This window comes from Nerophis lumbriciformis, linkage group LG27, assembly GCF_033978685.3.
Source record: "Nerophis lumbriciformis linkage group LG27, RoL_Nlum_v2.1, whole genome shotgun sequence".
Taxonomy (NCBI): Eukaryota; Metazoa; Chordata; class Actinopteri; order Syngnathiformes; family Syngnathidae; genus Nerophis; species Nerophis lumbriciformis.
In genome coordinates, this window is record NC_084574.2 from 4982501 (window position 1) to 4999099 (window position 16599).

General features: G+C 39.1%; 1 protein-coding gene across 2 annotated transcripts; it reads right to left on the reverse strand.

Annotated features, from left to right (window-relative positions):
- Positions 1-4567: 4567 nt before the first annotated feature.
- Positions 4568-14040, reverse strand: pla2g12a (phospholipase A2, group XIIA). 2 transcript variants are annotated; one of them, XM_061922994.2, is made up of 5 exons: positions 13680-14040; positions 13403-13479; positions 9756-9921; positions 5288-5388; positions 4568-5207 (listed from the first exon to the last, which is right to left on the reverse strand). In XM_061922994.2, the coding sequence occupies exons 1-5, from the start codon at positions 14029-14031 to the stop codon at positions 5199-5201; spliced, it is 705 nt and encodes a 234-aa protein (XP_061778978.1). In that variant the 5' UTR covers positions 14032-14040; the 3' UTR covers positions 4568-5198. The 2 variants fall into 2 exon arrangements, with proteins under 2 accessions (XP_061778978.1, XP_061778977.1); XM_061922993.2 differs by having other exon boundaries at positions 4569-5388.
- Between the last annotated feature and the right edge of the window lie 2559 nt (positions 14041-16599).

Below are 16599 nucleotides of genomic sequence, written 5' to 3' on the forward strand. Positions count from 1 at the left end.
GAGTAGATGAGTGTTATGTGTGTGTATATGTGTAAATAAATGAACACTGAAATTCAAGTATTTATTTTATTTATTTATATATATATAGCTAGAATTCACTGAAAGTCAAGTATTTCTTACATATGTATATATATATATATGTATATCTTAACCACGCCCCCCGCCCCCCACCTCCCGAAATCGGAGGTCTCAAGGTTGGCAAGTATGCTCCTTATGTCTACCACATCATTCATATATATCATTTATATTTATTTATTTATGGAAAGAGACGTTTTTGTTAACAAGTTAAATGTGTTTAATAATAATACAAGCATGTTTAATGCCTTTCTTTCATGAAGACAAGAATATAAGTTGGTGTATTACCTGATTGTGATGTCTTGCATTGATTGTAATCAGACAGTAGTGATGATAACGTCCACGTTTACAAATGGAGGAGAATAAAAGTCCTCTTTTCTGTCCAATACCACATGAAAGTGGTTGTTTTTTTGCCATCTTATTTGTCCAGGTTCCATACTCCTTTTTATACACTTTACAAGAAATACATTGGCGGGCAAACTCCGTAGCTTGCTAGCTTGTTTGCGCTGGCTTTCGGAGACTCTTATTTTGTTAGCGCAGGCAGGATGAAGCAGCGCTTTTATTGTGAAGACAGGAACTGTGCTGTCGGTCTTCAGAGTTTTGACGGCGCGAGAGTCTGTTTGAAATAAAAAGTGTTTCACAAATGTGATATTTGGTTTTACACTGTATGAAAAAAAATTTGAAAAGGAATTTTACACTGTAAAAAAAAAAAATCCTATTTTTATGGTTAATTTACTCTAAATTTCTACTGTAATTTTCTATTTTTTTTTAAAATAGTTTATAAATCTGTATATTTGAAGACATTATCTGCAAATAAAAAATCTGCCTGTTATTTTAAGTAATACGCCAGTAATGACAAACTATGTATATTTCTATTTTTTTTACAGAAAAATACCAAATTAATTATACATAGCATTTTCTGTTTTCTTAAATTACTTTCAAAGTCATGTAAAATTACGACATTTTTCCTCAAAACCTTTCATGACAATTTCTGTAAATATAATGTTTTTGATAATTATTTGGTTTACAATGTTTTACTTTAATTTTATGGTTTTCGTTTGGCAGCCGTAGCTGCCAGTAGATGACCGTTTTTTTTTACAGAATTGTACTATTATTGTACAGAATTATACTATTGGCTAAGTTTTATATTCATAAATGTAAGTTTGTCAATACCCAACCTGTTTTTTGTGCCTTTAAAAAAGATGTAGAACTCTACATTAAAACACTCTCTACCTCTAACAACCAAAAAGCTGTGAAAACGATGATGCTGTGTTCCAAATTTAAGTTATTTACTGAGATTGAGTGAGCCTATGGCTTTGCACTATGTTTATTATATATATATATATATATATATATATATATATATATATATATATATATATATATTTTTTTTTGCATTCTATTTTAGTTACTTTTAATTTACAACTCCATGGTGGCGCTGTTTTGTGCTGTTTTTATACTGTTTTTGTATTTACTTTGATTATTATTTCAAACTGTTTGTAAATGTTGAAATTTATAAATAAAGGTTTATAAAAAAACGAAAAAAACCCCGAAGAAAGTGTAACCTATTTTCATGGGCTTTCCTCTTTGTGATGTTAAGTTCCTGTTATACGCTGTTATACAGTATATGCCTTGAGCTCTTAATTTGAAGGCGCTAAGAGCGGAAGTGATGACACGTAGTAGTGGAACGGAGGTTTTGAAAGAAGGTAAAAAAAGTGGTCCTCGTGTAAAACTGGAGCGTCCGTGTTTGTTATTTTGTAGTTTCATACAGTATAGGCGACATTTATAAACCCTCGGTTACAGAAGCAAATGAAAAAAAAATTAAAAAAATAAAGAATAAAAAGTGTTTCTCGCCTTCCTGTCAGTCATTATTTCTTAATAATGATCTAAGAGCAGCCAGCGTCATCTCACAGGACCCTCGGGTGCCCGTAAATGTCAATCAAGTGACGTCACAGTGAAGATTTATGATCGCTAATTTTTAGGTCTATTTGTTTAATGCCTGGCTGGCGATGACGTCATTCTTTAGGCACCTTTTCGTGTCCTTAATAGCGTCTTGCATCCTCTTCAAATCAGGACCCTTGTCAGGCCAGATTGTGCTGACTGTGCCAATTGCCTGCAGGGCTTGAGCAGAAACAGGCAATTATTACAACTGTAACTTTTGACATAAAATAAAGACAGAACTACATGAGCATTATTTATTGCTCTTTTTTTGAATTAGCGTTTCCCTCTTGTTTTCTTGCATTTTGACCTTATTTTTGGTGGACTTTTTGCCTCTGCACTGCAACCACATGGTGGGATAAATAGTCTTTCCCAGTGATTCTCAAGACCGTGGTACGCAGGCACCATCTAGTGGTATGTCAAATCATCACTTGATTAAAGTACAGTGTTTTATTCTTCTATATTCAAACAGTGAACAGCAGACCTGTGAGAATATATCATATTGTAGGTGTTTATTTCCCTTTGCATTCATACTTAGCTGTTTTTTTACATTTTTGTCGTGTTTTGCTTGATTGAAAGATGTCTACGGAGGAGCTGGTCTGAGACGTAAAAGAGGAGCGACGTTCATATGTTGTTAATATTCAGTGTTTTATTGTTCATAGTTAATATTGTAAATCACACTTTCTTTATTTTAATGTACATTTTGGGTGTCTCATGCAGTAAAAAAAATTGTAAAATTCTATTCCGTTTTTTTAAGGTGGTCTGTCATAACCAGAGGTGGGTAGAGTAGCCAGAAATTGTACTCAAGTAAGAGTACTGTTACTTTAGAGATTTATTACTCAAGTAAAAGTAAGGAGTAGTCACCCAAATATTTACTTGAGTAAAAGTAAAAAGTATGTTGTGAAAAAACTACTCAAGTACTGAGTAACTGATGAGTAACACACACACACACACACACACACACACACACATATATATATATATATATATATATATATATATATATATATATATATATATATATACATACATACATACATTGATATATACAGTATATAATTTATATTTATTTTGCCGTTTTTGTTTTCATGTTAAAGGTGTTTTAATGAATATACATGCATGTTTAACACATATAGATTCCTTTCTTTCATGAAGACAAGAATATAAGTTGGTGTATTACCTGATTCTGATGACTTGCATTGATTGTAATCAGACAGTAGTGATGATAACGTCCACGTTTTCAAATGGAGGAGAAAAAAAGTTCCTCCTTTCTGTCTAATACCACATGAAAGTGGTTGGTTTTTGGCATCTTATTTGTCCAGCTTCCATATTCGTTTTTATACACTTTACAAGAAATACATTGGCGGCAAACTCCGTAGCTTGCTAGCTTGTTTGCGCTGGCATTCGGAGACTCTTATTTTGAAAGCGCAGGCGCGATGGAGCGGCACTTTTATCGTGAAGACAGGAACTGTGCAGTCAGTCTTTAGGCTTTTGACGGGATGTACGGTTGAAATAAAAAAGGGTATTTTTTCCTTCACAATTTTGACTGATTGATTGGAACTTTTATTAGTAGATTGCACAGTACAGTACATATTCCGTACAATTGACCACTAAATGGTAACACCCCAATACGTTTTTCAACTTGTTTAAGTCAGGTCATGTGACCACCTGGCTCTGTTTGATTGGTCCAACGTCACCAGTGACTGCATCTGATTGGTGGAACGGAGTGAACGTCACCAGTGACTGTATTTGTTGAAACGCAGGCACTATGAAGGTCTGTCTGACAAACCAAAACAAACAAAGCGTGCATTAACAGATCGATAAAAATTAGTAGCGAGTAGCGAGCTGAATGTAGATAAAAGTAGCGGAGTAAAAGTAGCGTTTCTTCTCTATAAATATACTCAAGTAAAAGTAAGTTGCATTAAAACTACTCTTAGAAGTACAATTTATCCCAAAAGTTACTCAAGTAGATGTAACGGAGTAAATGTAGCGCGTTACTACCCACCTCTGGTCATAACTTTTTTTGGAATTCTATCCGACATTGTGACTTTTGGTATTAGTGTTCCTGAAAAAAAAGGGACCCAAACACACATACTGTACAGCAGGTTTTACAGCTAAATGTGTATATATCATTTTTACACATTTTTTTCTCTCAATGTGGCCCCTCCGAGTCAAAATATTTGCCCAACTCTGGTGTACAGTAATGTTACAGGGGCCAAACATATTGAGTATACTTGTTGAATAAAACCTTTGCCTTGTTTTTAATGAATACACAGGCCTAGTAAACTACTGTATGTTAATGTTGTTTATTATGGTGGGGCTTAGAGAGCCCCACCATACTTGATGCTACTTGGTGAAAAAAGTCAGAGAACCACGATCTTATTCTTGAAATATTAAGTATGTTATAATAAACATTTTCCTATGTAAAGGAAATGCAGGAAACATTCTTTCGTTTGAGTAGTTAGTTTTTCTTTCGAGCTTGAAAAAAAGTAATCTGTCGCGTGTAGCTGGCAAATAAAGAATAACAAAAAAACTCTTGACAACCATCAATACATTGATTGTTTATTTTAATGACATTTCAATGCAGGTTTTGGCAAGAAACAGTTTCCTTACTTCAATTGTGCATTTTTTCCTAACTGATTATAACATCATAAATAAAATAATTTCAATATTTTGTCTCAGTTCATAATTTTCTAGAATGACATCAGTTGCCCTCATTTTAATTGTAGGCCCAGTTTGCAGTTACGGCTGCCTTCAAGGTGGTGCTACTAACTGGTAAACACTTTAGCCCTTCATTGAATTGTTATCATTTTATATTTCAACAAACAGATGGAAAACTTGCTTTGCATTTAGAAATCAAGCAGACACTATTTCTGCTATTGCAGCATTCATTTCAAATAGGGTTCAAATTACACCCAAAATGGCTTTTTTTTCATCAAACAACATTCAGTTAAGAAAATATTTTTGCAAAAATCTATTATTGCCAAGGTTCCAGGTTTTAACAAGTGGTGCAGCCTTGCTTTTAACGTCTAAAATGTTTAAATGTGTGGTTCACCCACCAGTTGGACCAGCCTATTAAACAGTGAAAAGACAATAAATTAATAAATGCATATGAAATTATTTACAGGCTATTAATCGAGGCTAAGAATATTCATAAAGTCCTGCGTCTTAGAAAACATGTGACTCTAGTATCCCTGAGGAAAAAAAACAAAACATATCAGGGATTTGTCCCAATTTCATCCACACTTGCTTGTTATCACAGCTCCTTCTTCACCTCGTACTGACACATGCAAGAGTCCCGCTGGCTGTCCAGGTAAGGTTTGCATCCCAAATGCATCACGGCATCAAACAGCAGTGTTACAGCAGACTCGCACGCTGACCACAAACATAAAGAAGAAAAGTGCGTTTAGTGTTGTGTAGATTAGAACATACACAGGCTTCTACTCAACATTGAACTGGCAATTTCAATGGGGGAAAAAAAGGCCTATTGCACCCTCTGCTGGACACGTCAAGCAATACAGCAGGAGAACACATTTTTACCAGGAAATGTTCCACAGTGATGTCAAAAGTTTTTGTTTCATAATTTCCCCCCCAAAATAGAGACATTTTGCAACCTTTTTTTTAGTTTTACAAAAACAGCAGATAAATTGTGCAATTTTGCGTTTTCTCAACTAGAGATGTCCGATAATGGCTTTTTGGCCGATATCCGATATTCCGATATTGTCCAACTCTTAATTACCGATACCGATATCAACCGATACCGATACATACCTGCCAACTTTTGAAATCAGAAAAACCTAGTAGCCAGGGTCCAAGGGCCGCAGGCCCCGGTAGGTCCAGGACAAAGTCCTGGTGGGGGGTTCAGGTTCGCCCCCCCGACCCAAAATGATTGATTGCATTCAGACAGGTTAAAATGTTGCTAAAACCATCACTTTTCTATCAGTCACAGCGACTTTTCAAAACAAAAATATTACAGCAAAAATCATATGGGTTGATTGACATGTTTATTCTGTAAGCTAACTTCAATAGTTTGACATTATTTTGACAGTTAATGCCAGTTATCCTGTCAACCTTTCACAAGACTTCAATTTGTTAATTGAAAGTATAAACAGTATAAACACTTTTTACAGTAAACAAATGGTAAAACAGTACTAAACAATTCCATTAAAAAAAAAAATTGGTGTCATTATTAACTTTCTGTCCAAGCTTGTATAATCTACTGCCTTGTTCAATTGTAAAAAATATTCTGTGCCTAAAATTCACATTTCTATCACAATTATCATACTGTAAACATGGTAAGCTAACTTCATTAAAATTAATAGTCCTGTCAATAGCATGGAATTACAATTCAAATGTAGTTTTTTTGTAAGCCTTTCAAAAGAATTCAAAATGTGAAAAATTAATGAAAATTAATTTAAGCCATCAGACACTTGAAAAGTGGCACATCACATCTCTAATGTAATCATTTGAACTTTTCAACAGAAATAGCACTGCAAAAATATTAAGGACATACTTCTGTATTTTGGTAGTTATGCTGTCAACATTTAACAAGATTTCTTCAACTTGGACTTGAAAGCATAAATAGTATAAACACTTTTAACAGTATAACAGTACTAAACAATTCCAATAGATAACATTGGTGTCATTACCTTTTTGTGGCTAAAATCCGAAAAACGTTGAAAGTTTTCCACTTGTATCGCTAGCAACGGCATTAGACTTGTGTTTTTTTGTCCCAACGTGGTCTTTTACATCGCTAATTCCTCCGTGTGCGATCGAAAAATCTTGTCTGCACAAGGTGCAATTCGTGTAGTTTTCACCCTTTTTGGAAGGGATAATTATTCCCGGATAGGCTTTTGAATATTCTTTACGGAATGACTGCAGTTTTCTTTTCGGTTTAAGACTCGTTTGCGATTTTTCTCCGGCTGATTCCATGATCGTTTACTCGTTTGGAAACAATGGCCTCGTGCTTGGCAGCGGTGCTATAAATAGCCTCGCGCATGGCATTCGGAATGGCTCGATAGGAAGTTACAGGAAGCAGTGTCGATTGTCATTGTTGTTACGCGATTTCGTGAATAAAACTTAAAAAAAATATTTTTTTTTTAATTAATGAAAAACCGTATTTTTTATCACTGCAACCGTAACCCGGAATAGGTTGATGAAAACCGTACTAATTACGGGAAAACCGGAGTAGTTGGCAGGTATGCTACTCTTACATACACGTGGCTATCAGCGCTCTAAATGGCAGCTGGCAATCAGCGCGCTATCTTTCAGCTGGCATTCAGAGAGCCAGCTAACTGGCAGCTGGGCGATCAATGTGGTAGCTGGCAGCAAGCGATCCGTTTTTAAGCAGCAGCTGGCAATCAGCGTGCTAACTGGCAGCTGACGTTCAACACGCTAACCGGCATCTAGCGATCAGCACGCTATCTAAAAGCTAACGATCAGAGAGCTGGCTGGCCACCGGCATTCAGCACGCTAACTGGCAGCTGGCAATCAGTTTGTAATTTGCACGTGGCGAACAACACGCTAACTGTCCGTTAGCAATCAGTGCGCTAACTTGCGGCTGGCGATCAGGACGTTAGCTGGAAGCGAATTATCAGCGCGCAAACTGGCATCTGTGGATCAGCATGCTCACTGGAAGCCAACGATCAGCGTGCAAACTGGCGTCTAGCGATCAGCCTGCAACTTGCAGCTGGCGATCAGCATGCTAACTGGAAGCTAGCGATCAGTACGTGAACTGGCAGCTGGCGAATAAAATGCTAACTGGCAGCTAGCGATCATTGTGCCAACTTGCGGCTGGCAATCAGCGTGCAAACTGACACCTGGCGATCAGCACACTAGCTGAAAGCTAACGATCAGCGTGCAATCTGGCATCTACCAATCAGCTTGTAACTTGCAGCTGGCAATCAGCATGCTAACTGGCAGCTGGCCATCATATAACTAGCTGGCCGCTGGCAATTATTGTGCTAACGGGCAGCTAGCAATCAGATAACTAACTGGCAGCTGGCGAGCAGCATGCAAACTGGCATCTAGCGATCAGCTTGTAACTTGCAGCTGGCAATCAGCATGCTAACTGGCAGCTGGCCATCATATAACTAGCTGGCCGCTGGCGATTAGCATGCTAACGGGCAGCTAGCAATCAGAAAACTAACTGGCAGCTGGCGAGCAGCATGCAAACTGGCATCTAGCGATCAGCTTGTAACTTGCAGCTGGCAATCAGCATGCTAACTGGCAGCTGGCCATCATATAACTAGCTGGCCGCTGGCGATTAGCATGCTAACGGGCAGCTAGCAATCAGAAAACTAACTGGCAGCTGGCGAGCAGCATGCAAACTGGCATCTAGCGATCAGCTTGTAACTTGCAGCTGGCAATCAGCATGCTAACTGGCAGCTGGCCATCATATAACTAGCTGGCCGCTGGCGATTAGCATGCTAACGGGCAGCTAGCAATCAGAAAACTAACTGGCAGCTGGCGAGCAGCATGCAAACTGGCATCTAGCGATCAGCTTGTAACTTGCAGCTGGCAATCAGCATGCTAACTGGCAGCTGGCCATCATATAACTAGCTGGCCGCTGGCGATTAGTATGCTAACGGGCAGCTAGCAATCAGATAACTAACTGGCAGCTGGCGAGCAGCATGCAAACTGGCATCTAGCGATCAGCTTGTAACTTGCAGCTGGCAATCAGCATGCTAACTGGCAGCTGGCCATCATATAACTAGCTGGCCGCTGGCGATTAGCATGCTAACGGGCAGCTAGCAATCAGATAACTAACTGGCAGCTGGCGAGCAGCATGCAAACTGGCATCTAGCGATCAACTTGTAACTTGCAGCTGGCAATCAGCATGCTAACTGGCAGCTGGCCATCATATAACTAGCTGGCCGCTGGCGATTAGCATGCTAACGGGCAGCTAGCAATCAGAAAACTAACTGGCAGCTGGCGAGCAGCATGCAAACTGGCATCTAGCGATCAGCTTGTAACTTGCAGCTGGCAATCAGCATGCTAACTGGCAGCTGGCCATCATATAACTAGCTGGCCGCTGGCGATTAGCATGCTAACGGGCAGCTAGCAATCAGAAAACTAACTGGCAGCTGGCGAGCAGCATGCAAACTGGCATCTAGCGATCAGCTTGTAACTTGCAGCTGGCAATCAGCATGCTAACTGGCAGCTGGCCATCAGATAAGTAGCTGGCCGCTGGCGATTAGCATGCTAACTGGCAGCTAGCAATCAGATAACTAACTGGCAGCTGGCAAGCAGCATGCAAACTGGCATCTAGCGATCAGCTTGTAACTTGCAGCTGGCAATCAGCATGCTAACTGGCAGCTGGCCATCAGATAACTAGCTGGCCGCTGGCGATTAGCATGCTAACGGGCAGCTAGCAATCAGATAACTAACTGGCAGCTGGCGAGCAGCATGCAAACTGGCATCTAGCGATCAGCTTGTAACTTGCAGCTGGCAATCAGCATGCTAACTGGCAGCTGGCCATCAGATAACTAGCTGGCAGCTGGCGAGTAGCATGCAAACTGGCATCTAGCGATCAGCTTGTAACTTGCAGCTGGCGACCTGCATGCTAACTGGCAGATAGCGATTCATAGCACTAACTGGCAGCTGGCAATGAGCGAGCTAGCATCCCAAAGTTGTCTCCTACATAGAGTTCTTAGTGGAGTTTGTCCTACTAATAGAAAGGTTGCTGCCTCCACGGGCTGCAGTAGAAAGAGAAAATGAACAAAAGGTAGCAAATATCAAACCTTGGACACTTTGGGCCAATCCCAGAGTCCTCTGCACGTTCCTGCAAATGGTCTCCAGGCACTCCTGGAACTGCTCGTCACAGTCGTGCTTGTCTCGGCCGCAGGTGTCATAGCAACGGTCGTGCTGGTTGCAGCATTTGGTCATGGAGGGGATGCCCACGTCGAACTGGGAGGACAACACAGGAAACATCAGAAGTTGCTCCTTATTGCGGTTGAGTGGCGGGGGTACCCATCTATATGTTTATTATTGCAAGTTTGTCCTTAAATAAAATAGTCAACATACTAGACAACTTGTCTTTTAGTAGAAAGTAAACAAACAAAGACTCCTAATTAGTCTGCTGACGTATGCAGTAACATATTGTGTCATTTATACACCTATTATTTTGTACACATTATGAGGGACAAGTGGTAGAAAATGAATGTGTCTGTGTTTACCAACAACAAGACATCATGGCGGAGCCGAAGTCGAGGTTCTTAACATGGAGATATTCTCACTACTTTTCTTTTGTCGAGCACAAAGAAAAGAACATTTTAGTTAAACGTAAGTTGTGTCTTGGATCAAAGATCCTATCTACTGCCCAAAACAGCAATTCAAATCTGCTGAAACAGCTACAAAAGCAACATGCTTCAACGAAGCTAGTAAAGAGAGAGACACTTCACCTCCACCTAAGGATTTTTAACGGAGGGACTGCTAGCCAGGACAACATTGATAGAGCCATTGCAGCGTATGTGCTAGTAGACACGCAGGCTATTTCTACAGTGAAGTCACCCGCTTTCAGGCAGCTAATTAGCATTATACCGGGCGTCAAACGGCAAATGGCATAGAAAACATTTTCCAAGTACCTGGACAGTGAGTATATAAACATGGAAAGCAAGCTAAAGAAGACACTCCAAACTCTGCCTATGCTCATCATTCGGCACTGAAGGTACACACTCTATGTCAATTCTCTTATATACTCTTTCATTCTTGACTTCTAGAGTGTTTGATTATCACATCACTCTAAATGTATAGACTATAAAGTTCACAAACATAAAGAGGGATCCTAGTGGGCCAGGCCAATCTTTCCTAAAACTGGGGAAATGCGTAGAGTGTTCTGGGCTTCGGTACAGTGTTGATCTCCTGAAGGAGGTGGGCGGGGTTGGGGGGGCGGGGTTTGGTGGTAGAGGGGGTGTATATTGTAGCCCGGAAGAGTTAGGGATGCAAGGGATTCTGGGTATTTGTTCTGTTGTGTTTATGTTGTGTTACTTGGGGTGTAACGGTACACAAAAATTTCGGTTCGGTACGTACCTCGGTTTAGAGGTCACGGTTCGGTTCATTTTCGGTACAGTAAGAAAACAACAAAATATACATTTTTGGGTTATTTATTTACCAAATTTGCAAAATCTTCCACCAAAAATATTTTCCTGAGTGAAATATTTGATGTGAAGTAATGGGAACCTTGGATAGGTCAATAATTCATAATAATATTGATTTTGATTCAATATTATGTTTTGAGCAATGACAGTTTGAAAGAAAAAAAAAAACAGCTTTGTTTTATTAGTCAACATTGCAACTTTTTCTAAATGACATTTAACCTTTAAGCTTTTTTATTTCACTTTTGTTATGTTTTTGTTTATTTTAATAGTATTTTTAGAATGTGCCGTGGGCCTTTAAAACATTAGCTATGGGCCGCAAATGGCCTCCGGGGCACACTTTTGACACCCCTGCTATAGATAATAAAACATTAAATGTGATAAATCTATGGATAAAAAGCAGAGCCTGGCGACGCATGCGCGTTTATCATAACTCTCTCTCTCTCTCTCTGTCTCTGCCCCTCCCTCACCAATGCTGCACAATTTGTTTTGTTTTTAACCCCTTCTTAACCCTGAACGTACATTGAAAATACACGCAACCCCTAACTCAAAATGCCGGACATTTGAGGCATTTAAGAAACTCCGCCCTGACAGCTCCGCAAAAGAGGACATGTCCGGTGAAAAGAGGACGTATGGTCAGTCTATCCTAGCCCGTTAGCTGCTAGCATGCCGTGTGTTGTGCCTCGGTGTGCATTGTTTACACAACGTGCGTTACGCTACTTAATATGTCCGTGTGGAAACTCGTTCGGTACACCTCCGAACCGAACCGGAACCCTCGTACCGAAACGGTTCAATACAAATACACGTACCGTTACACCCCTATGTGTTACGATGCGGATGTTCTCCCGAAATGTGTTTGTCATTCTTGTTTGGTGTGGGTTCACAGTGTGGCGCATATTTGTAACAGTGTCAAAGTTGTTTATACGGCTACCCTCAGTGTGACCTGTATGGCTGTTGATCAAGTATGTCTTGCTGTCACTTTGGTGTGTATGCAGAAGCCGCATACAACATGTGACTGGGCCGGCACGCTGTTTTTATGGTGTAAAAGCGGACGCGTCGACAGGTTGTAGAGGATGGTAAAGGCAGTGCCATCACGGCACGCCCTTAATATTGTTGTTGAAAATCGGGAGTAATTCGGAAGAATGGTTGCCCCGGGAGATTTTCGGGAGGGGCACTGAAATTCGGGAGTCTCCTGGAAAAATCGGGAGGGTTGGCAAGTATGGTACCTGGACATACTTGCCAACCTTGAGACCTCCGATTTCGGGAGGTGGGGGGTAGGGGTGTGGGGGGTGTGGGGCGTGGTTAAGAGATATATATATATAAGAAATACTTGACTTTCAGTGAATTCTAGCTATATATATATATATATATATATATATATATATATATATATATATATATATATATATATATATATATATATATAAAGAAATACTTGAATTTCAGTGTTCATTTATTTACACATAACACTCATCTACTCATTGTTGAGTTAAGGGTTGAATTGGCCATCCTTGTTCTATTCTCTGTCACTATTTCAGAACACACACATTATACAAATATACATTATAAAATCAATAAGAAAACGGGACCTCTAATTTGGGAGTCTGAATTAGGATCAGAAGTTCCTATATAAACATTGCGCACTCACGTCGCCTTTTTGTATTGATTACTGCATCTGTGCACTGGATTCATTCACAAATACAAACTACAACTCACAAACACTTTAGAGTTAGGCTCCACCATCAGAATGTGTACTTAACTTATAAAGATCACACGGATATTATTCAGTGAGTTATTCACCAAAACTAACCTGTTATACAGGAGGAAAAAGCACACAGGACCTTTCAATTGTTCACAGACTGGTCGCGCTCATCAGAATGACAAGACACTTCCGGTCTGCAGGTGATAGCATTCAATTGGGAAGAAACGCCCTACTGCCCCCTACTGACCAATGTGAATACTGATAAATGTGGAATGACAGCTCCAAAAACGAATTCAAACCACAAAATAAAATAAATAAATTAACACAAAAATGTGACACATTATGGGTGGGTCACATATGCATGTACAGTAGATGGCAGTATTGTCCTGTTTAAAAGTGTCACAACATTGCTGTTTACGGCAATGTTGTGAACAGGCTGTCAACAGTCACTCAGGTCCACATGGAGCTGGAGGGGGCGTGGCCTCCAGCTCCACCTGAATTTCGGGAGAAAATTTATCCCGGGAGGTTTTCGGGAGAGGCGCTGAATTTCGGGAGTCTCCCGGAAAATCCGGAGGGTTGGCAAGTATGGTACCTGGAATCCAAAGAGTGGCGTTCCACACCCGTTGGGTGGCGGCGGCTTGTACCCGGGCCGAGGCGCCGCCTTGTAACCTGGAAGAGAGGAGCAAAGGTGAATGGTTATCTGCGTGTTGGAGATAAAGACGCAATGTAGCAACACTATAACCCTCACTGGCAATTGTCGTCATCGTTATAATGAGTATTTAGACAATGATTGGTTGATGGCAGAGTCACGTGACCTGACAGGAGCCAAAGTAGTGACATTAAAAATAGGTATTAAAATGTTATCTTACCGTCGCTACAACGGTAATGACACAAGCCGTCGTCGCCGCCAAATAAGTCGAGCGCCGCATTAAGATACGTGTCTATTTTATGGATGCCATTACGGATAGTTTTAAGAGTCATTCGCCAGTCGGGAGTCTCCGCTTTTTGTCCACAGGCTGACACGGACGCCGGGACACGCGAGAACACGACCAGGAGGACAACGACATGGCAGCAGTTGGTTGTTAGCATGGCCCACTTAGGTACGAAAACAAAGACCGTCCGAAAGAGTACGAAGGGAATTATTAAAAGGCAGTTTGACGTCGTCTTGGCGGCATTTCGACCGTTTTCCTTCTCTCGGCACCGGAAGTGTACGGCGTTCATTTCCGGGGTTGGAGCAGTCACGTGTGCAGTGCTTGGGGGACGCATCCGGTTTCGTTTTTTCGTGAAGAATATATCATCAAATAAAATAAAATAAAAATAAAAATTGCCCAAATGTAAAAAAAATAAAATTACAATTAAAAATTTAAAAAACAAACATGTTTTCTTTTTTTTAAATAAAAATTGCAAAAATGTATACCGTACATTGATTTTTCATGAAGGTTCGCTACCGCCACCGTGTGGACACAACAATAAAAAAACAAACAAAACAAAAAACTAACAAAAAATAATATATATATATATATATATATATATCAAATAATGTTGCAATTTATAAATAAAGATTTATAAAATTTAAAAAAATATATAAATTATATATATATATATATATATATATATATATATATATATATATATATATATATATATATATATATATATATATATATATATCATCAAATATAATTTTACCTTCGTAACCTCATTATACTATTGGTTTTATATTCATAAATGTATGTTTCTCAATACCCGACCTGTTTTTTTGTGCTGTTAAAAAATAATTCAAACTTTACTTGACACACACATATATGTATATATATATATATATATATATATATATATATATTGCATTCTTTTTTAGTTGCTTTATTGAGTTTACAACACCCTGACGCTGTTTTGTATTTTTTCTGTACTTGTTTTGATTATTTATTTGATTGTATATAAATGTTGAATATTATAAAGGTTTTAGAAATAAATATAAAATAATGTATATATATATATATATATATATATGTATATATATATATATATATATATATATATATATATATATATATATATATATATATATATATATATACACAGGTATATTAGAATATTTTGAAAAACTTGATTTATTTCAGTAATTGCATTCAAAAGGTGTAACTTGTACATTATATTTATTCATTGCACACAGACTGATGCATTCAAATGTTTATTTCATTTAATTTTGATGATTTGAAGTGGCAACAAATGAAAATCCAAAATTCCGTGTGTCACAAAATTAGAATATTGTGTAAGGGTTAAATTTTGAAGACACCTGGTGCCACAAACTAATCAGCTGATTAACTCAAAACACCTACAAAGGGCTTTAAATGGTCTCTCAGTCCAGTTCTGAAGCCTACACAAACATGGGGAAGACTTCAGATTTGACAGCTGTCCAAAAGGCAACCATCGACACATTGCACAAGGAGGGAAAGACACAAAAGGTTATTGCTGAAGAGGCTGGCTGTTCTCAGAGCTCTGTGTCCAAACACATTAATGGAGAGGCAAAGGGAAGGAAAAACTGTGGTCAGAAAAAGTGTACAAGCGATAGGGATCACCGCGCCCTGGTCAAGATTGTGAAAAAAAACCCATTCAAAAATGTGGGGGAGATTCAGAAGGAGTGGACAGCTGCTGGAGTCAGTGCTTCAAGATCCACCACCAAGAGACGCTTGAAAGACATGGGTTTCAACTGCCGCATACCTCGTGTCAAGCCACTGTTGACCAAGAAACAGCGCGAAAAGCGTCTCACCTGGGCTAAGGAAAAAAAAGAGCTGGACTGCTGCTGAGTGGTCCAAAGTCATGTTTTCTGACGAAAGCAAATTTTGCATTTCCTTTGGAAATCGAGGTCCCAGAGTCTGGAGGAAGACAGGAGAGGCACAGGATCCACGTTGCCTGAAGTCTAGTGTAAAGTTTCCACCATCAGTGATGGTTTGGGGTGCCATGTCATCTGCTGGTGTCGGTCCACTCTGTTTCCTGAGATCCAGGGTCAACGCAGCCGTCTACCAGCAAGTTTTAGAGCACTTCATGCTTCCTGCTGCTAACCTGCTCTATGGAGATGGAGATTTCAAGTTCCAACAGGACTTGGCGCCTGCACACAGCGCAAAATCTACCCGTGCCTGGTTTACGGACCATGGTATTTCTGTTCTAAATTGGCCCGCCAACTCCCCTGACCTTAGCCCCATAGAAAATCTGTGGGGTATTGTGAAAAGGAAGATGCAGAATGCCAGACCCAAAAACGCAGAAGAGTTGAAGGCCACTATCAGAGCAACCTGGGCTCTCATAACACCTGAGCAGTGCCAGAAACTCATCGACTCCATGCCACGCCGCATTAACGCAGTAATTGAGGCAAAAGGAGCTCCAACCAAGTATTGAGTATTGTACATGCTCATATTTTTCATTTTCATACTTTTCAGTTGGCCAACATTTCTAAAAATCCCTTTTTTGTATTAGCCTTAAGTAATATTCTAATTTTGTGACACACGGAATTTTGGATTTTCATTTGTTGCCACTTCAAATCATCAAAATTAAATGAAATAAACATTTGAATGCATCAGTCTGTGTGCAATGAATAAATATAATGTACAAGTTACACCTTTTGAATGCAATTACTGAAATAAATCAAGTTTTTCAAAATATTCTAATTTACTGGCTTTTACCTATATATATATATATATATATATATATATATATATATATATATATATATATATATATAATCAATTAGAATTTCACCTTTGCAACCTCATTATACTATTGGCTAAGTTGTAT

Coding starts and splice junctions, on each gene's coding strand:
- pla2g12a (XM_061922993.2), bottom strand. CDS start 14,031: ATGAACGCCGTACACTTCCGGTGCCGAGAGAAGGAAAACGGTCGAAAT. Junction 13,480..13,679: donor TCATTACCGTTGTAGCGACG/GTAAGATAACAT, acceptor CCTCTCTTCCAG/GTTACAAGGCGGCGCCTCGG. Junction 5,389..9,755: donor ATTGGCCCAAAGTGTCCAAG/GTTTGATATTTG, acceptor GTTTGTGGTCAG/CGTGCGAGTCTGCTGTAACA.